General features: G+C 44.4%; 2 protein-coding genes across 5 annotated transcripts in view; one reads left to right on the top strand and one right to left on the bottom strand.

Moving 5' to 3' along the window:
- The window catches only part of klf12b (Kruppel like factor 12b), a 37,273-nt gene extending 30,216 nt beyond the window's left edge, over positions 1-7,057 (top strand). For all 3 annotated transcript variants that reach the window (XM_068573191.1, XM_068573190.1, XM_068573192.1), the window contains exons 5-6: positions 3,178-3,335; positions 5,141-7,057. In XM_068573191.1, the coding sequence (XP_068429292.1) occupies positions 3,178-3,335; positions 5,141-5,322 (340 nt within the window). In that variant the 3' untranslated portion in view covers positions 5,323-7,057. The remainder of the gene's footprint in view (positions 1-3,177; positions 3,336-5,140) is intronic.
- A 4,294-nt stretch (positions 7,058-11,351) lies between these two features.
- Positions 11,352-15,756, bottom strand: klf5b (Kruppel like factor 5b). Of its 2 annotated transcripts, none has more exons than XM_068573275.1 (4): positions 15,440-15,756; positions 13,795-14,713; positions 13,632-13,691; positions 11,352-13,278 (listed from the first exon to the last, which is right to left on the bottom strand). In XM_068573275.1, the coding sequence occupies exons 1-4, from the start codon at positions 15,602-15,604 to the stop codon at positions 13,100-13,102; spliced, it is 1,323 nt and encodes a 440-aa protein (XP_068429376.1). In that variant the 5' UTR covers positions 15,605-15,756; the 3' UTR covers positions 11,352-13,099. The 2 variants fall into 2 exon arrangements, with proteins under 2 accessions (XP_068429376.1, XP_068429377.1); XM_068573276.1 differs by lacking the exon at positions 15,440-15,756 and adding an exon at positions 14,956-15,133.
- Between the last annotated feature and the right edge of the window lie 8,237 nt (positions 15,757-23,993).

The raw sequence follows: 23,993 nt of genomic DNA, 5'->3' as shown, positions 1-23,993 counted from the left end.
GTCCACAAACCAATGAACGACTTACTGGATCGAGTCTATATTGAAACCCCAGAATTTCAGTTTACCCTAAAAACTGTAAAACTTGCCCCCCATGTTCAGAATATGTTTTATTTTCTCTCACTGGATTCTGGTACTTCTCTTCCGTGACTGGATTGATTTCCTCACAAGAATCGCTGAAATGTCATCTGCAGTTTGATTACCTTTTGTTTTGTTGGCGAGCGCGCGTACCGTCTGTGTTGCCGTGAGTAATGAAGATCACTAATCGGTAGCATGTGCCACAGTGGGGACTTTCTACAAGTACCCAAAATGGATTAGACCAGAAATCTGTCACCGAGCTCTGGGAACGGAGCAGCCATGATGACGGAATAATCACCAGCAGCGGAGGAACAGTTGTTGCCCGTCAAATTAATTGGCGACGAGTCGTTGCTTTGGTCTTTGTTTCGGAACCTGTTGGACTTCCTAAATTATATCATAATCCAGGAGTCACTTCATGGATGAAGGCAGAACGTAAACATCTGCCTCATCTGCTAGATGTCTGAGCATAGAGTGTTTCCACTGTAAATCCTGTCTCTCACACACACACACACACACACACATGCACAGTACCTCATATTCCAGCTCATTGTCATTACCACGTCTGATACCGACGCACAAAGCATCCGTTAGCTTCTGTATGAGACAAACCGGGCCTTCAAGTAACTCGAATAGGGCGACTGTGGCTCAGTGGTGAGCGGGATCATCTTTCGATCGGCGGTTCGATCCCCGCCTGCGCTAGCCCGTCTCGATGTGTCCTTGAGCAAGACACTTAACCCGAAATTGCTCCCGTGGCGGCGCCTACGGTGTATGAACGGTTGATGATACTGATGTGGCGCGTGGCATTGTGGCTCCTCCCATCAGTGTGTGAATGATGTCATGTAGTGTTAAAGTGCTTTTAGTGGTCAGAAGACTAGAAAAGCGCCGTACAAGTACAGGTCCATTTACAATGTTAACCCACCCGCGTCATTAGTGTAGTACAAAGACTGAAAAACACACACAGGGCTTTAAATCAGGAGGCCGGTGTCCGTGTCCCAAAGTTTTGTTCGCGATGTTTTGAGACGGGTTTGTTGGCTGTACTCGTGTTACTTTGTTTACGTCTCACTTCACAGTCGTGAGGATTGTCCCTGAACCAAGTGGATCTGTGCGGGAGACGCACTGATGCCGACATCGGGTCGACACTCGCCCAAATAACTGCAATCGCTGACAATCCGACCATTTGAATAACTATTTTGTGCATCTCTCTCCATGTATGAGATCACAACATGACCCGATGATCTCGTCGGTCGTTTCTATTTTTGAAATAACTTGCGGTTTCCCTTCTTTGATGAATACACTTCTTTGTCCAAATGTTGCAGTTTGGACATCACATTGCACACAGAGAGAGTGAGAGAGAGAGAGAGAGAGAGAGAGAGAGAGAGAGAGAGAGAGAGAGAGAGAGAGAGAGAGAGGGAGAGAGAGAGAGAGAGAGAGAGAGAGAGAGAGAGAGAGAGGGGGAGAGAGAGAGAGAGAGAAAGAGAGAGAGAGAGAGAGAGAGAGAGAGAGAGAGAGAGAGAGAGAGAGAGAGAGAGAGAGAGTCCACTTCATATCTGACCCGTGTGCTCATTTCCTGTACAGCTTCAGTTTGGCAGTATGCCAAGACCAACAGGTGATCTGTGTGTGTGTGTGTGTGTGTGTGTGTGTGTGTGTGTGTGTGTGCGTGCGTGCGTGCGTGCGTGTGTGTCTGTTTTTTTCTGTTATTCTGTGTATTTGTGGAGGCCCACGCGCACATCTCCATCGCGTGCGTGCACATTCTGAATCGGCATTTTGACGGATAGTGCTTTGGTGGGACAGGAAGTGGGTTGTGTGTGTGTTGGAGACGGTTCACTGGAGGGCCTGTCTGTCGGACCCCCCCCCCCGCCCCTCTCCATCCCCCTTCAGCCTCCTACCTCCAGCCCAGACTGTGATAGAAAGACTGTGCTCCATCACTGCTGACCTCTATCCCACAGACATCACTCCTCCCTTCTAGTGGAGGGCCGTTCTCCTGAAGTCTCTGCTTTTCCCTCAATGTGTGTGTGTGTGTGTGTGTGTGTGTGTGTGTGTGTGTGTGTGTGTGTGTGTATGTGTGTTTGTGCACGCGCAACAGACGTTTATTGCTGTGTGAAAGGACAACACCATCTATCACAACCCTACCTTCATTTTTGCTTTCTTCCATGCCTTCCGTGTGTGTGTGTGTGTGTGTATGTGTGTGTGTGCGTGTTTGAAGTTATATTCAGAGAACTGAGGCGTGAGCACATTTAAGATTTGCCACAGATATGACACAGCACTACACGGCAAATATATACTCAGTGCAAGTCTAGCGTGCAAAAAGTACACGCATGCCGGCGCGCGCGCACCTTGCTACAGGGGTTTTCACAGTTGGAAGTGACACATTTGCACAACCCACGGCGATATTGACTTGGTTAATGGAGAGGAAACGTCGCAGCGGAATGTATCGATGACAGGAATAACTCAGGAGTCATTAACCTCGTTGAGATAAAAGAAAGAAAAAAAACACCTTCATCCCTTCAGTTCATGATTGATGAAGGTGGAGGAGAATACCAGCCTTCTTACCTCATCGCCTCCCTCTGGGTTGCTGTACGGCGGTGCTGCACTGCCACCTGCTGGCAGAGATGCTGCTCCACAACCCTGTGGTGCATTGTGTGTACATATTGTGAGTGTAAAGGGAACTTGTTTTATACTTACACTCTTACAAGAACAAAAATTGTATTCCAACAAAAACAACTGTTTTTGTTGATTTAATGTATTCATTTTTACATTAAATACAGAATCACTATCGTAGTGGTCCTTGTAGTTTGCATACCGTATTCTTTGCGTATTGTTGCATTGTGATGCCTCGCAGTATGTGTCACAAAAACAATATGTTTCCATCAGCTTTGTTGTGCAAAAAAAAACTGTCAACGGGGATTTTTAGAGGAACGCTGCCGACTACAGACAACACAGTTACTTCCTGTTTTCTGAGCTGCTCCATCTCACCCACACCCACCTACTTTTGTTCCTGCAGCTGTGTTTTCAGAGCAGTGTCCACCATCAGCACAGTCACATCGCGCTTTCATCTTCTCTCTTACTCAAAACCTGCTCTCGCTCCTTGTTCTCCCGTTGCAGCTCCATGTCCCCGTTCAGCATCGACAGCATACGGCGCCCCCGGAGGTCAGAGTCCCCCGATTCCAAAAAGAGGAGAATTCACAGATGTGACTTTGAGGGCTGCAATAAGGTGTACACCAAAAGCTCCCATTTAAAAGCACACCGGAGGACGCATACAGGTCAGTAGGTCTCAGTGTGAGCGGCTAAACGCCGTGATGAAGTTTGAATGTCCGGATACGATTTCACCGAAGACCTTCTCAGAGTCTAAGTCGCTTTGAAGAACAAGTCAAGGCAAATGTGAATTACAGAACATGTCAAAGAGGGGCATGACAAAGGCTGAATAAGATAATGAAGTGTGCCAAGTTTATTTCTAAGTAAAACTCATTCCAACTGAAGTTGAATTTAGCGTACAGTGGGGTATAAATGTATTGTAAATGTTCTGTGCCGACATCTGTCTGCATCATTTATGATATATTCTAATATAGACAAAAGGGGCACCACAAAAAAAGAGCCAGAACCAAAACAAGTCCAAGGTATCCATGAAGTTCCCGTAAGGCTGGACTCCAAACTGAAACCCAGGAAGAGGCCTGACATACTCCTGGCACTGAGCTGACGAGTGTGTCACTCCAACGCCCCTCCCCTTTTTGTTCGCCACTGTTGCACAGAGGAACAAGTGGATGCCATGTTAGGAAGGCCCAATTGTGGTGCATTGCTCCAAAGGAATACTTTAAAAAAAAATTAAAAAAAGAAACAATCCACAAAAAAAAGTTTAAAAAAGACACCTATCACATGTGGGATCACCATTGTTATTGGTCAGTCAGACATAAAAGGGGCACCTTTTGCCACATTATTTTTCTTAAAGGGCCAGTGTGTATCTGTAAGAGACTGCTGGCAGAAATGGAGTATATAAATAAGTAAGTTTTCCGTAGTGTTTGATAAGCGTTTTGTTTCACCGGCATATTTTTGCAGTAGCCCAGAACAAACAAACCAAACACCGGCTCTGGTCTTCACACGTGGGCCTTTAACCGATAAATCATTGAGAATCATTTCCTTTTGATGAAGCGCTTCTATTGTATTTTCCAGTCTTTACACCACTTGTTCAGCGGTTCAGGAAACACAATGGCGTGCGTTGTAAATCCTCTCACTTGATTCTACTCAGCCAATCACATGTGTGTAGTCCGATAAGTGTCGCCCTCGACTCGAGTGCAATATTCACAGGCAGGAGAGACATGCGGAGAGAGAGCAACGTAAGAATCCATTCATTTTACTTGAAATGAGAGACAACCATTAATGTATTATCAGAGTATATATTATTTATAATTCATCCAGTTCAATTTGAAATCTGACAATAAATATTCAAATTTTATTCAATTGAGCTTTCTATATTTGAAATGGCAGTCAGTAGTTGACTTCAGTCAGACGTTAATACAACGGTTGGCTCCTTCCATAGTGATGGTAGTACATGACTCCAGTTAGACATCAGTGTGGTGGAGAGGACATTCTCTCTAACCTCTTTGCATTTGCATTGAATGCCCCGTGATCGAGAAGCTTGGCTTCCTTTTCAATTTCTGTCGGATGCTTTGTGCAACCTCACCACTAGATGTCGCCAAAACCCAACGACAGCCCTTTAAGTCTAGCGTGTAGGTGTGAGCCCGAACGTACGGAACAAAGCCCGCTGAAACACACTCATGACGCTGCGTTAGTGTTGCTGAGCATTTCAAATAGCCGTCATGTGTAGTAATGATACTTTCAAAAGTTTCTCTTAATCTCTCTTATAAACATCATGGGGCTTTCTGTCACCTTCATGGAGGGAGACTGAGGTTACGGCTGCCGTGAGGCCGTCCTGGTGACCCATTGTCCGCTTGAAACAAAATTATTTGATTATTTGTGAATTATTGCGATCACGCGAGACCTTCTGATTGTTTAAATGAGCTGAACGTGTGATCTGCCAGCTCCTGACTTGTTCCCCTTTCTCCCTCTGCAGGGGAAAAGCCATACAAATGCACCTGGGACGGCTGCACGTGGAAGTTCGCCCGCTCCGACGAGCTGACGAGGCATTACAGGAAGCACACGGGGGTGAAGCCCTTCAAGTGTGCAGACTGTGACCGCAGCTTCTCCAGATCCGACCACCTGGCCCTGCACCGGCGGAGACACATGCTGGTGTGACCCGGTACACGGACAGAGAGGCCGAGAGACGAGGGAGGGAGAGAGAGAGCTCAGTGGAACAGACACACGCACACACACACACACACACACACACACAGACACACACACACAGACATAGGCAGTCGGGGGAGCGGGATCTCCCTAGGAATGTTTTTCAGCTGGCCTGGACGAACACACACACACACACACACACACGCGCGCGCACACACATGCACACACGCACTCTCATCCGTCACATGGAAAGGAGATGGCGACGTGCACAGGGCTTGTGGAGCACAAAACAGGGTCACTTCTGGATCCCCTTCGGGTTGGAAGGAATGGACGGCAGGATCTGTTATTGTTATCCTTTGGAGTATAATAGGGAACTGTCTTTTACAGCACTGTTTGTAAATGTTTCACTTTGATTTTTAAAGAAGAACTCGCACTCTTTATTCGGACAAAAAACTAAATATATATGTATCTAAATATATAGATAGATATATATATAATGCAAGGGCAACGGTCTCTTCTTTTCTTCTTTTTTTGTTGGTATCTTCCTTTTCTTTATTGCTGCTTATTCCAGCACTCATAATGTGAAAGACCCCGATGTGTGGAAGGGATTTCCCGTGTTAGCAGAAAGAAGTGAGGCCCGGACCGGATCACAGGGAAGAAGGACTCGAGGCCCAGTTGGAGTTACAGGCAGTATTGTCACGTCGTGACCAGCAGAGGGCGCCATTTCACCACAGATGGTTTTCCTTCGTCTGCTGTTACCCTCACCGTATTGTATGGAAGCTCAAAGAGGACCCGACTGTCATCCGTCTCATCGCCAGCAATCAGGACCTTTACGGCCACAATCTGAATGGATCAACCTCATCAACCACTTTTACAGACATTCATTGCTTTATTTCCAAAAAATGGAAACCGGACACGCGTATCATCACACCAGCAATGACCCCGCCGACCGGGCCGGGCAACGCCCCAAATCTCATCAGTGCTATTCTTTATGTTGAGCCTCTTAAAAAGCATTTCCTAAAAAAAAGAAAAAAAAATCTTTGGTGGAATTTGTGCTGTGATTAGCAATCAGTTAAGTGCAATCTTAAAGGATAAATATACTTTCAGATGACAAAGTTCTGTTTATTGAATCTTGCTTTTTTTATGCCTGCTTATTGCTTATGTTGGACTCAGAAAAAACACAACCCCTCATGTACAGTGAACTTTGAAAACAATCAGAGGAGATTTCCAGTATGTGAAAAAATAGAGGCACCTTACACTCTTTCATTCTGTCCCGATTTATCTTTTTATGATTACATTTTACAATTTTCTATCATCCAGCTCTGTTTTCTCAGCTTGGCGTTGTGGTTTTGCGCTGCGAAAAAACGAAAAATGGCGGCGGGGTTGCGTGGCACGTTCTCTACCTGCTGCACAATACTGAAGAGCAATACACACCCGGCAAAGTGACGCCCACAAACCCCGCCCCTTTGCTCCACCTGCCAATGTCAATATGGCGGGAGACGTTTCTAACTCGTACGGACCGTCTCACTCTTGGATTGGTTTCGCAGCTCCGGCACGAGGCTCCATTTCTGATCTCATCTTTTTTTTTTTTTAATTCTTTTTATTTTGTTTGTTTCAAATACAGAAAGTCACTTGAAAATGTTCTCACCTCAGACCAGATATGTGTTATCTGGGTCACCTGAGATTTGGCTACAGAAAATGCAGAAAAATGAAGGAATAGCATATGCATACACGCATAGCACATATCTACACTATATATATATATATATATATATATATATGTATATGTATATATATGTATATGTATATATATATACATACATATATGTATATATATATATATATATATATATATATATACATATATGTATGTATATATATATACATACATATATGTATACATATATATGTATGTATAAATATATATAGTTATATATATATTTAAATAAATAAAATGCAGACACAGGAACACATTATGTATGCACATTAAGACTACATTTTAGATGCAGTCACTGGCACAATCTCTCTTAGAGAACACCTCTTGACCTTAATCAGGAAATGTAATTAAAAAGTGCATTTTTATAGTCGTAGTAAGAGATATTTTTTAAGGTATTTCCGATACTCCTCGTGGCTGTGTAAGACCTGCAGACATAAACTCAGAGCTTCAGGCCGTACCATAATATTAGATAGTGCTGCTAAATGCATTTATTGGACCGAAGCCAGTAAAAACAAATGGCAACCCTGAAAACCAGACACACACACACACACATCCTCACTTCTCAGTAAAGTAGCCAAAGCCAGGATGTCGCTTCCACACACGCACCCAACGTATGTGACACCCACTCGATGTAACGGAGAATGCTAATGTGTGGTATCATAATTTATGCACATTGTTTGCGCACATGTCATTATGCCCAGTTGTATTATCATTTTGGCAAAAGCATATCAGCACCTTGTTTGTCTCTTAGTTTGATTTTCAAATTATTATTATTTTATTTCAGATGTCAATTTATAAACGAAATAATCTTCGTCGTATTTTATCCTCCATATGATGTATAAGAACATTTTATTACTGAGGGGCACTTCATCTTTTTGCATATAACTCTTTTTTTTCTTCTGTAAAAAGGATCTTTTGAAATGTTGTAATATATGTGACGGTGAAGATGAAACTTATACAAAGTTCTACAGCCTGTATATACGTTGGACAAATAGGGCTTTTGATTGGTAGACGCAGGAAATACATTTATACGTAAAGTCTTTGTTCTTTTGCTCTCTTTTCTTTTCCAGAGACTGTAATTGAAATGGGGCTAACGGTGTCCGTCTTGTAAATGACCACGCGTGACGTCACAGAGCAGTTTGCTTTTCTTTGGGCTTGTGGTTCAATAAGTTCATGATCAAATCATTTGTACTCCCAAAAGGCTGAACCAGTGTTTGCTATAATCAACAAATTATTTATATACACATTGACCGTATTTAAGGTACTCTATTCCCTGTGTTTGCTATTTTGCTATACCCGGACAAGAAATGATATTGATGAAGCACATATCAACGACACGCTGGTATTCAGTGTACGTTGCATGCCTTAACGCGCCACCTTGTTTTCTTTCTTTTCTTTCTTTTCTTCTTCGCTCAATTCGATTGGACTTGAACGCGGCGCCTCGGCGGGACAGGGTGTATGTGATATATATTTCCCTCCAGCATCTCTCTCTCCTCATTTCAAAGCATAATTTTGTAACGGTAACCAGGGTCAAAGTTATGCAATAATAATGAATAGTGCCTCATATTGCAAAACTTGTAATATCAGCTGCTCTGTGCAGAGTTCTGTTTTTTTTTCTTTTCTTTTTTTTTTTTCCAACGCGCGTGCTCAAATTAATAAACATCCAATGGGGGGAAAAAAAGCATCAATTCTGGACGGAAAAAAACAAAAGCACAGACGACATTATGCAAGTGGGAGCTTTAATGTTTAACTTTCTCCTCGCACTGAGCCTTACGCCGTTGTGTGGAATGCAGCATCCTCCCGGAACACTCTCACAGCTCCGTTATTGCTTTGCTCGCAATAAGTCACTTCCTCTTAGGGGAACGGATCCGAGTGACGAAGGCCTCTCGCCGCTTCAGCTCCATCCCATGAATTCAACATGAAGGATGACGAGGGAAACCGGCAGAGCGGCGCCTGCGTTCGCGCACACACACGCGCGCGCACAGACACACACACACACACACAATTCTCTATCGGTTCAATATCTAGTTTGACTTTCTGTTGTAACATCTGCTTCTGATTTCCTGGTTTTTGAAGATTTAAGTAGTGGAGCCTATGTTTTCTTTCCAAGTTTGCTGATATTACGTACAGTAATCGTTGTTCCTGTATTTATGTAAAGTGAGTGTAGTGTAAATATATTCAGATCTTTTCATTCTTACCGGAAAAAGAAAAAAAAAAATCATAAAAAACAAATGTGATAATGCTCAGTCAGCGTCGCTTCGAAAAGGAGAGGCCGCTCACGGAATTCCACATCTGTAAAATACATTTTTAATCCTGATATTTTTCAAAAGTTCAAAAACAGGCGTCCTTATTTTGATTTTTTTCTGTTACACTTTTATTTTACTTCTTTTTTTTCTCTCTCCAAGAGTTGTTGAAGTATCCAGTCAGTGTTTTGCCTTTTTTTCTTTTTTCTCTGTATTTTTTCAAATGGATGGAGCTGTGAAATTAAAATAAGTTCAAACATATACATGTATATTAATATGAATGGAGGCATGAAGGTTAATAAAGTTGCATTTTGTATGTAACACACTGGTGTGGGAGCTGGTTGCTGTCTGTGACTGAGATGGATGGTATGCGGGATCCGTGTCGCAGATGACACCCGAGTCCTGAACTCCCGTTCGCCCGGCATTCAGGAACCTAATCTTGGTATTAGGGGAGACATTTGAAGTTATGGATGATATATACGGTACAGTGGCTCGCACACAGAGTACAGTACATCCCGTCACTGCTCCTTTTAAAATTCACCGGTTGCATGCAGGACCCGAAAATCCTCCCACACATCAAACAATCCACATTTAAAAAAACATTCTGTTCCCTCTGAGGGATATCACATTGCTTTGTTATTGTCTGCGCTGAGCGGTATTTTAAGAGCACGATGTTTTTAGCGTGTAGTGACAACAACTGGATATGGATTAATGTTTCTGTCAGCTGGCAAAAAGGGTTTGAATGATTACATGAACAGGGTTTCAATTCCCACCCCACTTCGCTTGTTCCCGCTTTGCACGTTCACATCTCGCGCGTTCCCGTTTAGCGCGGTCCCACCTAGCATGTCCCGTTCAGTTTGTTTCCGCTTACTGCATACACGCTTAGCGCGTTCCCGTTTAGTTTGTTTCCACTAAGCTACAGCGTAGCTGCTTAGCGCGTTCCCGTTTAGCTGGTTTCCACTTAGCTACGTCGTACCCACTTAGCGTGTTCCCGCTTACTGCGTACCAGCTTAGCGCATTTTGGGGATACTACTACAGGAGCAAAGTGGAGGCATGTTAGCGGGTAACGGTGATACTGGAACCATCTTCACGGAGCGACTTCCTCCACCGCTCAGGTCGAGCTCAAATAACTGCTCTGCTTTTAAATCGTGAGTCTTTCCAGCAGTTAGTGAAATAAAAAGAAGAACGTTGCAGCGTTTTGTTTGGATTGAGCAGAATTGTTCGCTGACGAGGCTCGCGCGGGGGGTGTTCCTGAAATCGGACGACGTGTCGCTGTTCCACAAAGAACCAGAAGAGGAACCTGAGCAGACTCTTGGAAATTTGAAGCATGGGAAGTAACATTAGTGGGCCGGTTTTGTTACAAATAGCAAAACTACATTTGTCAGATTTCATACATCTTCCAGAGCAAAGCTTTTCAAGTAAGTCGGCGGCTGCAGAGGAGAATACCTAGCCAATAAGTCCCGCCCGCTGTCTTCTTCACTTGCATTCAAAGATCATTTTAAAAAGTGACAACGTTTCGGGTCGTACCAAAACATTGTCAGTTTTTTGTACTTTTCTCATTTGCACTTTTCTCATTTGCCGTTTGCTTCAGTCGTCTCCTCTTTACAAGTTTTCTAGCAGTTTACCCTTCAGAACCGTCTTTAATAAATCTATTTACAACATGTCACTTTGACCTGTACCTTTAAAAAACAAATTGCATAATTCATACATCCATGCTATTTTCATACAAAATGCAAAAAATTAAGAAATGAAAAGACAAACATTGCCAAATCTATTTTGCATATCCCTACTGATAACTAATCCACATCAGTGCCACAAAGGTTGACCTTTAACAATAAGCGGTCGCGTATGCATGGGTATAATAAAATGCTGCAAAGATGCTGCAAAACAGCAGAAAATACAAACAGAAAATAAACATTACTATTATCTTCTACAATCTAAAACTGAGCAGATTCAATATGGGAACTCGCATGGACAAAAAAATTATATATATATATATATATATATATATATATATATATATATATATGTAAATAAAAACACAATATTCAACACAAAATCTTTATTTGTACTCTGAGGGTCGCATTGGCTTCATAGCACATTTTGATCAATTTACGTCACATCTTATGAAGCTATGACTCGACACTATCGTCGTGCCAGAATATTTGTGTGTACATATATCTAAAAGTATTGCAACAATTCTCTGGCACGTACTCCCGCTGAGCTGGAGAAAGTGATGACAGTGTAGACTGTAACAATATTCTATCATTGGATCCTTCTTAGCTTTTGCAAAAATATTAATAATAATAATAATAATATTAAAACGGAACCTGCTATAAAAAAAAAATCGGATACACCCAAAGACAACAAATTATAGAGATTTTATTCAACCTGAATCAAATTGTAAAGAAAGTTGGTCATAAATAGAGATTGCTATGTGTGGATAATGAGGAGGGGGCCGCCAACACACACAATAATTTAAGCAGAGTACCTGATAAAAGAACATTGTCCCAACGGGGCCGCTCAGTATTTAATCCCCCCCCCCGTCCCTCTTTTAACCTCTCTAAAAAACTAACGAAAAAACAAACCATTAAAGGCACTTAAAAGGTTGTTTTGGATACGTGGAGTGCAGTCAAAGAAACCAAAAGCTAAACACAGATGTTCAGGCTGGCAGGTGCTCAGTCTACGTCTCTAAAAGAGAAAAGAAAAAAGACATCCCTTTGAAAGCACTCATGAAGACATATCATCAGTAATATGAGAATCCTGTTACAAAAGTTAGAAGTCCGTCATGACAGCAGCTGCCGGCATGTCACGCTGCACGCGGAGCTGCTCTTCCACGAACGTTCGGAGTGAAGCCAACAAACAAATAAGTTAAAACCTCTTTGACAAAAGTAAATAAGTTGGAAAAAAAAAAAAAACTGAACGTCCTGAAATCCCCAAAATGCACCATTTAAGATTCACCCCTGCGTCTGCCTGAACGCCATTTAACACGTTACGACGGTGTCTACGTCGCACTCCAGGGGAGCATAGATACGGGACATTCAAAACCATCTCATAACTCATATCCATTATCGCCCTTTCATTTCAGTGCTTTGAGAACATGTGGATTCTGCTCCGAGTTGTCCTCGGTGGCAAAGCAACCCATGAGCCTGGCAGTGTTGAAGCCGCTCGCCACGTGGCTCCGCCCACTATTTATTTCTCCTACTGTGTCTTTAAATAAATCCACACATATATGACTGCCTATACCACATGCACACGCGCGCACACACACACACACACAAACACACACACACACACACACACCATCCTTTGACCTTGCTGGTTAACACAACACATTCCCTGACCTTCTAGTTTTCCCACATCTGCACTTCCAAATTGGCAGTTTGCCATATATATATAAAAAAAAAAGAATTAAATAATTGACACCACGCTGATATGATCTGTATAGTGAAAAATGTCGAAAATAAAATGTTGACATTTTGAAGTTGACTGCGTACTTTGCAGCGCATGAATATCACTCCATCACCTGGCTAATGATTTGATTTAACTGACATCTTTGCAAATGTCCCCTGATATTGGGGGCACGTGTGTGGGAACAAAAATAAGGCGACAATGACAATTTGATCTTTTCATAATAAAGGAAACAATTCGGTGCGGGCCGGCACTGCTACCAATGTGTCTTCTCGCTGGGGGAGAGCCCGAATGAATCCACAGTTTTTGTGTTTGTTTGATTGTTGATATGCAAGTGCCTGTTCTTGAGAAAGAAAAAAAAAGGAAATCACGGCGGTGCTTTCGGCAGGAGAAGGTTTTTTTTGTTTTTTTTTCTTTAGCCCTGGTGTCGCTTCATGTGCAGGGCCAGGTGATCGGAGCGGGAGAAGCAGCGGCTGCACACGGCGCACTGGAAAGGCTTCACCCCGGTGTGCTTCCTGAAGTGGCGAGTCAGCTCGTCGGAGCGGGCGAAGCGCCACTCGCATCCCTCCCAGGAGCACTGGTACGGTTTCTCTCCTTCAGCAGGGAGGGGGGTCGGGGTGGTGGGGGGGGGGAAACAAAATTAAACCACGGCAGACGGACAACATCATATTTACATACGCTACAATATATGATATCACTTCAAAAAAAAAAAAGCACGGAACGTTCGTAGACATGTTGGAGGATGGACAGAAGTTCGTTTTGATGACGAAAAAAGGGGACGACACCTTTTTTTCCTCCCCGTCACGTGCGTCAAAGTGTGAGTCATGAATCACAGTGTGCCAGCAGTGAGATGCGGGCCAGGATGCGTGTCTGCATGCCAAGGGCAGGTCTTTCTGCCCGGCAACATCCCTCCCCCCAAATAAGAAGTGCAACTCTTAACATTTTACCTGTGTGGGTCCGCAGATGGGCTTTCAGATGAGAAGACTTGGTGTATACTTTCCTGCATCCTAGAAAAACAGGAAGAAAAAAATAAAAAAAAGAAAGATCAGTACACTGTGCCCCGACTTGGATTTGAGGGTCAGTGTTGTAAACGGACCCTAAACGCCTCACCTGGGACGTCACAGTGGTGAATCCGCCGTCTCTCCAGATCCGGATTATTCCTTCTGTTCCACTTGGCGGAAGCCATGTGGGCCAGCACCGGGGACAGCGGGCCGGCGCTCGGCACCAGGCCCGAGTGCCGGACAGGCTCGGGCCCTGGGCTTTGGACTGATCTGACGCTGGAGTTCTGCTCCGGGTTTTGGACCGGCGCTGCGCCAGGTGCGCGTTCCGGATCGGCGGGATTGCGACGGGCCTGAAAAGTTAACTTGGAGGCGACGCTGGCTTCGTAGGAGGGAGGCGGAGTCAGGTTGTGAAGGAGCTCCTTCCCCCCGCCTGGACTCGGGGGGTCGGAGTTGGGCGGGGAGGGCGGCAGATAGGTCCGCCTCTGCTGATGGCCCCGGTGCGGGTTAAAGGGCAAACGGTCACGCTGGGGGCCGCCTGTGGGTTTGCCGGAACTTTGCGCGGGGCCCGGGCGGCCGTTTGGAAGACTTACAGGGGGCACGGGGGCGGAGCTGAGCTGGGACCCGTGAACGAGCTGCTCCAAGTCGGAGTTCAGGAGCTGATACAGGGGCACATCCTGGTAATCTGGCACTTCCTGTTTGATGAAAAACCTACCGCTGGCTGCGTCGGCCGCGCCGAAGCCGCCCGGATACTCTTGGAGCGGCGGCACCGGCGCCCTGTGGCCCTGGCAGCTGGGCTGCATTAGAGAGTGCGACGGCTCCGTTTTGATCTGTCTCACGGCCCTGTTGAGACCCGGGTGCAGGTACGCGACGTCGGGAAGGAGCAGGCTCATGTTGACGCTGTACGGGGGGCCAAAGTCCTCGGTGAACGCCGGCTCCGGCACCGGAGCCCCCGTGTCCCTGCACAGCATTTTAGAGTTGGCTGTGTACTGCTGGTGAGGAGACAGGTAGTTGTCCATCTCCGATTTATACTGAAAAACAAGAGACATTTGTAGAGTTGTGTTAAGACACACGCGGGAGCCGTCCGTTTGATTCAGGCTCTCGTGTGTGTTAGCAATGTGTACGTTTCCTTTCACACTTGATGTAAGCAGCAAGGTGGGCCCTGAACGCCTCAGCTGTCAGGTGTTAAAAAAAACAAAAAACAGCTGCTTAATGCAAAGAAAACAACAACAAAAACAAAACCCTAACCAGAACAACCTGCTGGTGGACTTACAGAACAACAAAACCTAACTGGTGTGACTCCATGCGGGGATGCATTCAGGGCCCTGCACTTGAGTGCACACACGCTGCCACATCAGAAGACGCCACCCCTCCCTGCCTTTTCTTTTCTTTTCTTTAACAAGCAGCCGGGCAGACGCCCTAATGAAAACGCTCCAGCCATGAGCTGTTTGAGGGAGAAACAGGACGCGGCTGAAATGAGCGCATCTGCGGCGTCACGAGCACCCCCCCCCCCCCTTCTGCAAGTTTCGGGAGCGGGCGCAACGCTTGTAGCAATAATAATAATTTAAAAAAAGCGTGCTCGGTGTAGATATTCCAACGTTGCAATAAACGCGCGCGGGCCTGCCTCCGATGTCACAGCCTCGCATGATTGCGTGAAAACCGTCTTTCTGCGGGGCATCGGGCAAAACAACGTGACGCTCGATGGGAAGCGACAGCGGGAGTACAAATAAATAAATAAAAAGCAGAACTACCCCTACCAGGTTATAATCGTGGGAGGAGGAAGTTCCCGGGACGGCATCCCTCGTGCGACACAGCACTTGTCCGGGCTGCTCGGCTGGCGGCGCGGCGCTCCTGAGGAGAAACTGCGCGTCCTGCCCCGGAGCGACCCAAACGGGATTCCTCACGGCGGCGGCGGCGGCCATTAGGACGCAGAGGTGCTGTCCCAAATCTCTCACGCAAATAAATCAAGCATGTGTGTGTGTTTTTTCCGTGTTTTTTTTTTTTGTCTTTCTTTCTTTTGTTTCGACCCGATCGGCGCGAGCAAAAGAACCGGCTGTCAAACGTTCATTCTCCCCGTGTGTGTTTTTTTTTTTTTTTTTTCTTTTTTTTTTTGCGCTGGCTTCGTCAAATTACGCATCTGCGTGATATCGGCCGCGTCTGCAGGGGCGGGGCCGAACGTGTACAACATAAACAGGATCAGTAGTAATGGATGGAAGGGGGAGGGGGGAGGGAGAGTGGCGTGAAGATGCGTTAGAGGAAGCGTCCTACTCCTTAAAAGAGCAGTCGAGCCGCAGAGTGGGTGAGTGCGAGTGATTGGTTTAAATGGCGCAGGGTGGCTCAGGGATCACGTTTAACAGGATGAGTGGCTTCTTCAACCGCCGCGTGTGACTCATGTGACCGCAGGGCCAAAGACCTGGAGGGCCCTAAAGTACAACTCTTCCAAAGTCTTATTGTGTTGTTGTTGTTGTTGTTATCTTTTTAGATTTACAACAACAATTTGGATGCATTCAAATTATGTCCAAAAAGTTTCCGATCAGTTTAAGCACTTCAATCCCCGCCCCCTCCAGTCCTGGTCTGGCATGTTAGAAACGCCACCGCGGTGCAGCTGTCTGTCAGGACTGCGCATACTTGATGCCCAGCATTCCCGAGCCGACAGTGAAGCCTGCACACACACACACACGCGCGCGCGCACACGCACACGCAAGCACGCACACAAAAAGACACAAACACACACACACATACACACAAACAAACACAAACACAAAAACACACGTACACACATGTAATGTTGATGTTTCCATCAAAATAGCTCAGCATTTCGCTTAAATCCACACAATGTGTGTGTGTGTGTGTGTGTGTGTGTGTGTGTGTGTCACGCACTAAACACACATTGATGACCTGCATTGAACTTTTCCCAATTCTAATAACGCGTCTAATGAAACCACGATGCTGCATTCAGGTACTCTTTACGTACCTTTTTTGTCGTGACCTTGTGGGAGCTTTGAAGTAAGCTTTTGCTCTTTACATCCTCAGATATTTACTCTGGATATGTGGCTCAGCGATGAAAAAGAATCGGTAATCCGACCTCCTGACAGCGGCTTTGTACCTCAGCTTAACTGAACAGAACTGACTTGTTAGAGTTGGTTTTCTTTTTTCTTCTTCTTTTTGCCCCACGCAGGTGTATGAAGTCAGAGTATCAGCCGCGCGGATGACAGTGCCAGGGCAACAGGCTCGGACTTGAAGCACAAGTATGCCGCAACGACGAGGCTGTAGCATTTCATTATGAGAAGATATCTTTTTTTTTTAATTGTGACATTTACTGCCACTCCCATCCATGTTATTATTCTTCTCCAGGCACTTTTTGTCCTCTTATTAAAAACGTTGTGACTGCACCCACTGCAGGCCTGACTGAACACGTTTTTATAAATGTTTGTTCTGGAACCCAAGGGAACTCTTTTTTTGCACCATATTATTTATATGAATCAAACAAGACGATAGTCTAGGAACTACACCATCGTTTGTTTATCAGATTAATAAAAAAAATTACATTTTCAAGTAAATTCAACTTAACTTTACCATGTAGCTCGAGCCAAACTTGTGTTTTACAACGGTATTATGCCGTGTTTGTGCAGGTGTGTGAGTTGTTTCACAGCACACACACCACAGCGAGCTGTTTTTTTTAACATGAGGACAATTGAGGCTCCAGAACTTATCGTGTCAGCGGCTCATTGTGGTCTGTGGTCGGGTATCTGAATACCTCTTCTTCAAGATTAGAACAAATGCAGATTGACTCGGCTCGAAAACGAGTACTTTTTTAAACTATAAATGTGTTGTATATCAATTTCTTCCCACTACCAAGCCATACAAATAATATCCACCCTCTGCTTTATGAGTGACAGGTCATATGTCCAGCCCCTCAGCTGTGAAGGATCTTATCCCTCCTCATAACAACATTTTTATCTTATGACCTTCTGCTACATGTAACTCACCGTGTTGTATTTGTTGGCACATTAATCTCATGTTACTTCCTTTCATTGTAATTTGACTTTTCTTTTTTTTCTGTTACCTTTCTGTTGCTGTGTTATTCTCGCTTTGCCAGACTTCAGTGCAGTTTCTTTCCTCCGGCTGTGAGTCTCAGAAATACCTAATCCACCCTCTACATTAAATATAGTTTTGTTTTCTTTGTGTGTGTGTGTGCGTGTGTGTGTGTGTGCGCGTGCATGTGTTTTCTTATGAAACAAAAATTGGACCGCAAACTGCATTTTTGTTGCGCAACCCCCTCATACGGTTATAATAAATGAACCCTGTTAACTTGTAAAAGCATAATAAGCATTAATAATAATAATGTTGTTCTTTGAAACATGCATTATACACAAAGCTTATATTCTAACTACTTATTACACACTACTTTGTTTCATTTATTTTGACCACGTGATGACGTAGTTGGGATGCCACACAATCCAAACTTCTTAAAGGCACTTATATTATCAGAATGAGGAGAACAAAAGTTTTCTCATATTCATATTTCCTTTATGATGCAGTAAAAGACAAATTCGAAACACATTGAAATGACTGCTGATCATCCAATTAGGGGCTGATTGATTGCTTGTCATGCGTTGACCTTTCGGGGTGCAATTTAAATCCGTGGATGTCTCGGCTCCAAGAGGAGCAACTGTCATTCTTGGCCGCGGCTCTTCCTGCGCCGGGGCGAATGTGAGCCCTGCGAGCCCTCCTCCATAACCCCCCGCCCACACCCCCAGACTCCCACCCCCGCATTAAAAAAACCTCACAATATGCCCAACAACTGCACAGCGGAGGAGAGGGAATGCCCGGTATGTGCTTACAGCATCACAGCTCCTCTCACCATGGACTAATATGGCCAGGCCAAGAGGGGGGACAGGACAATAAACTCATGCAGCACACTGCCACTGTGAGCACAGTGAGGGGCTTCTTATTATTTGCAATTTTTTTTTTTAAATTTTGCTTTCAGTGTGTGGGTCATTGGAGTGTTTTGTTTGCGAAGATGATTAATGACTAATAGTGTGCAGCTCCGTTTGTCTGGGAATAACCAGAAATGATCTGACGTTCAGCGTAACATCAGAAATACAAACAAATCTCATACTCTCTCTCTCCATATGTATATATATAAATATATATATATATATATATATATATATATATATATTTTTTTTAATATATATATATATATATTTATATTTATAATCATATTTATATCCACCTTCTAGCAGGTGCTTGGCTCTCCCACCAGAGGGCAATGGTCAGCTGCAGTGGAACATCAATTGTGCGTTTACGTTGTGTCGCTTTGTACTGCTGAACCATCAAATTAACGCTGCTAATGCATCCCAGTCTTATATCGCCTATAATTACCTTCAGTAAGTGGAAACAGCAATGTTTTTTTTCCTCTTTCGCCATGCAATCAATTGACACTTTCCTTTAGTGCGATTAACATTATTCTAAATGTCTGAATGTGTTTTTGATGACACAAACAAGTTCATTTGAAAACAGCACCTATTGTTTCCCTTTGTGCGTGACAGACGTGTCGCTTTAAGAAGCCTGCACAGTACACATCTTGTTTGACTTTCTTATATATTCTCCATTAGACCTCAGAGTGCTCTCAGAATTATAATTCATTTGATGTCAGCTTTACAAAGCCTGCCCTTGGAGAAAAAAAAGAAGACGAAAAAAACTACAATCAATAATTTCTTCTTTGGCTCTATTATTTGGTTTCAAAGTTTGGCCGTGTTACAAGCCCAGCTTGTTGACTGTGTGCAGCATTTATCTGATCTGACACAGTTTCATTAGGCATTAGCAATCATTTCCATAGCACACAACATTAGAGCACTCCTGTTTGTAAAACAGCAGATGAGGCGAATGCCGTCCTCTGGGGAGAAATTCAATATAATTCCTTAATTAAATGGAATAATTTAATTACAGTAACTTTCGAAAGCATTCATCAATATAATTGTTTCTGGAGCCACCATTATAATTGAGGTTTAAGTGAAAACAAGTCAGTTTCTAATGTTGGTAATGTGCTGACATAGTTCTCCCGCCCCTCCATTTGTTCCTCTCTCTGATCTTCCACCGTACCGGGTTTCTTTTTTTTCTCCACAACGCTTTCTTTTGATGGCCGGCCATAGCGCATCAGCCAGACCAAAACATTTATTACAGCCATTTAATTTAACCTCTCTACAGGCACGGACAAGAAGGCAGGGATGATAGCGGCGGCGCCGCTGAAAGACTCTCGCTGTTCGCCTCCTAATCTGATCCTCTCCGCTGCCCTTTCATAAAGACACCAGAGTATTAGCCCCGACTCCGAAAACATACCTCCGCCATTTAAACTGTCTTGGATTTCACCACAAAGGGCGACCAAATAAGAGTCCGATTCATTCGTCGGGGGGGCCAAATAATAAAACATAATTTCCAGTCTAATCTGCCTGAGGAATGTCCTCTGTTTGAAGTTGACAGTGCTCTATCTTCTGGGAGGAATAATTGCCTTTTGAGTACAGCAGGAGAGGCCACTGAGGTAAGCCTGTCGAGGGGCCTGCACCTTACAGGTGTGCCCTTGGACGGACAACCTCCTCCTTGTTCTGGAGAGAGAGAGAAAGAGAGAGGGGGAGAGAGAGAGAGGGAGGGTGGGATACTGAAGGAATTCATCTGCCAGTTGAAACTTTACATGGCAGCGCCGCTCTGCACTCTCGAGAAAAAGAAAAAAAACGCAGTGTGGCCCGAAAGCGGAGAGCGAACAAAGGCAACACTGATCTCCAGAGTTTTATCATTTTGCTGGGCAGGTTTCGTGAAATTGACCTGGTTGTAATCTGTTTGATTTGGACAACTGCGTACGCGACGAAGTTACTGACAGTTATTGTTCAGAAACACCCCGAAAAAAAACAACACACCACACTCGTCTTGTGGCGCAGGCTTTGTGTGCTGACAAGCAGATTCCACCTCATAAGCCGGTGACCATGTTTACAACAAATATTCAATTGTTTCTTACTCCAAAAGAGACAATATTATCACGATTGCATATTACGGTTACCGTAAAACGATCCCATGCTGCCCCCTCGTCTCCGTGAATCCCACGGCAGACCCCTCCCTCCTTCATTCCTTCAACCATCTTATTAAAAAAGTCATCGTGGCAATAGTTGTGCACATCCTAAAACCTGTTGATATCCAAGTCCTTCACAATGTTTAAAAGTAGTTTCTTTTTGCGCAAGCATCTCTACGCCAGCTTTGCAAACTGTTGGCATGTAAACGTCGACTACTTCCAGTATTATTTTAAATATAAAGATATTCCCAAATTTGAAATGGCTCATGTTAACATCACATTCTGAATGAGGCCTTATAGACAATGCTTGTGAGTGAGACACGTCGATATTATTCTGGGATTTAGGAGCATTTTTTAATGAGTAGAGCACCTTCAAAATGTTAATAGGGGTTCCTGCCGTTCCACTTTCCCACAGGTTGTCGGGATAAACTGCACGCTGTGAGAACGGCGGCGACGAGGGATTCGCCGATCCACGCCGATGAGGATGCGGCGAGCTTCTCAAATGGACGAGATGGACTTCTGCTTGTAAAGCGACTTTCTAGTCCGCTCAAAGTGCTTTAATACTACACATCATTCCCGCATTCACGGCCATTCATACTGCTGGCAGGGGGCGACCATCAAGTCTAACTAACACCATTCATGCCACACTTCCACGAGCCCAAGGACACGTCGACGAGAGCTGGAGGAGCCAGGGATCGAACCGCCAATCCTCCGATTGGAAGAGGAGCGGCTGTTTCCCCTGAGCCTCTTGTTTAGCTTAATGAGTTCAACGTTGATCGGAATACGCCCGAGACAATTAGTGGAATATTCATTATCATTAGCCACGTCAACAGCTTTGTAGGAATATTGTCTTTTATTCCAAAACTGGGCCAAAACTGGAATATTTAATGTATGTAAATCCCGCGTAGCCATTGATTTGGAAGTTGAACATCCATTTTATTGTTAAACTGTAGCTACAGTGTCAGCTGCACACGCCACAGTTATTTCGAAGCCTTCTGTCTAAGACAAACTGAATTTCTGCTTCATTCGTCAAACTTCTCCCCCTGATTTTTAATGGGGCCTATTAATTGAGCAGAGAAATCTGTCCCCTTCCCTCGAAACATGGCGTCGAAAGCTGCTGAACAGCTGTCCCAGCTCCGGAGAATCATATGGAAGAATGCATTATCGGCCTTGTTTGAATATTCCCTTAGATTTGGAATAATCAGGCAGCTATTCAGCAGCGAGATGGCCACGCGCAGATGCCAAAGCACAGCTGAGGGGAGCACAACGGTGTAATGCTCAAACACACACACACACACACACACACACACACACACAGAACCGACGGCGTGAAAAAAAAGGGCGAATAATGCAGGTGTGCTTTATTTCTGTGGAGTGTGCTCAACACACATGATGGCTGAGACACTTTCTCTCAGTCCTTTTATCCCCCCTCCCTTCTTCTTTCTCTTGTTCAAGGTGATCCTAGCTTTGCATATGGCTGATTAATCTTATTGCACAGCAGCTAGCATTGATCACAGAAATGATTAGAAATGCATTAGTCAGCAGACTGTTTTGGAGTGCTCGAGGTTTAAGTGCTAGTGCCAAGCCATTTTCCATAGGTGTCCGTGTTTTTAATTTTGTTACATAGAATTTTGCAAATGGATGCATGCACGCAGCCCAAATACGGCATCAAAGCTTTAATGCCTATGGACATAATTTAATCTCCGAGATGGCGGGCCTGATGGGCTGTGTGGAGAAGGCATCCCCGCTAAATTCATTATGCTAAAAGTTGCGAGATCTGGAGAGCCGACGAGGGAGAGACGGCACGGGCCGTGTTTGTTTGGTAGTCCTGGCTCGGCGGCGGATGCCGATGACAGCAGGCTCTTCTCTCGCAGAGCGACCGCACTTGTTACCGTGAGAGCTTTCATCTAGTTAAAAAAGAAAAGAAAATTGGTACCGGCTTCTACATATGCAGCAGCCGTAATGTGATATGTTGTTTCAATGTCAGATGTCTCTTTGTCTAAGCGTAGTATTCCCGCGCAGCACGCGGTGCGACTCGCCTGAATCACCGCAAGATGGACCGCTATCCGTCATTCATCCATTGCCTTTGGATACTGCTAACGTTCCCCAATCACATACAAAAAAAAAGTTAAACGCAAAACCACACACCTTTTCAAAGCCATTCTTTATTCCCCCCCCCTGACCTCCTGACTGCAGGCCCTCCTCCCTCGCCCGTGGCTCAGATGCCTCCTTTAATCACGAAACAAAGTCCCTCTTTATCCACAAAATGTCTTTTCTTCTCCTGATTTCAGAGGTAATGGAAGTTCAAGTACACTCTAAATGGCCTTTTTTTTGCTTTTATATCTACTGTACACTGCTGTGCGAGTTGCGTTTGTTCGTTACGATGACCTACTAACTACTACGCGAGAGAATGTAAGCAGGAAATAAATGTTTGTACCATCGTGTTACGGGTACAAAAGAGGAAATGGCAAAGAGAACTGACTGGCATCACATGGCAAGTTTTTAAGAGTCTATAAAAAATTGTCAAACACTGCTGAAATGAAATGCGCTGGATTACTTAGCAAAAGGGACGTCTTCGCAGTCAGAAAGGCATGGCGTGTCTTCAGCAGCAGGGGCGCAACTCATGAGGGTCCCGCCAAGACAACTCCTGCCACATGTTCAGCACTCCCCATTAAAAACCTGGGGAAATTAATGAGCTTCCATTGGCACCCTCACAACAAAGGGATCTATAAAGCAGCCTTAATGTTCTCGGGGAAACTTTACTCTTCAGTAGTTCCCAATCAACCGGTAGCAGCAGATTTAGTTTTATTTCCCTTGTAACCTACAACGGGAGCGAAAGAAAGAAAAAAAACGCCGCTCACTGCAACTTTACATAAATGTTGTCCCTGATTGAAATCGCTGTACACTCATTCTTAATCAAAGAATCGTCAATATTTAACCATGTCGAGTTGTCACAATCTAATTGTGTAAATATACTGTACACCTTTTAATAAAGGCTGAGCAGTGGGCTTTTGAAAAATCTATACATGTGTTAAATATTGCCGAACAACAATTAGTTGTTTTACATTCCCCGTTGGACTCGGAGAGTTATAAAACTAATACCACAAACGGCTGTACACGGGGAACAAAACCCTCTCACGCTGTGAGCGTTGATTCCTACCTGCTTGTACACAATTACCAACACTTAGGAATCAAAGAGCGCGCCGGTTTGCAGAAAGGTATTAATTAGAACTTTATTTATGCAG

Source organism: Clinocottus analis, unplaced genomic scaffold, assembly GCF_023055335.1.
Source record: "Clinocottus analis isolate CAN_PGR_092001 unplaced genomic scaffold, fCliAna1.0.p SCAF_12, whole genome shotgun sequence".
Lineage (NCBI taxonomy): Eukaryota > Metazoa > Chordata > Actinopteri > Perciformes > Cottidae > Clinocottus > Clinocottus analis.
The sequence above is the reverse complement of the archived record's forward strand: the minus strand, read 5'-3'. Positions and strand labels throughout refer to the sequence as shown.

Excerpts from the sequence above, each read along its gene's own strand:
- klf5b (XM_068573275.1), bottom strand. The coding sequence starts at position 15,604 with ATGGCCGCCGCCGCCGCCGTGAGGAATCCCGTTTGGGTCGCTCCGGGG. Across the intron at positions 14,714-15,439 it reads CCTCCCACGATTATAACCTG|TATAAATCGGAGATGGACAA; the intron begins GTAGGGGTAGTT and ends CTTGTTTTTCAG. Across the intron at positions 13,692-13,794 it reads TCACCACTGTGACGTCCCAG|GATGCAGGAAAGTATACACC; the intron begins GTGAGGCGTTTA and ends CTGTTTTTCTAG.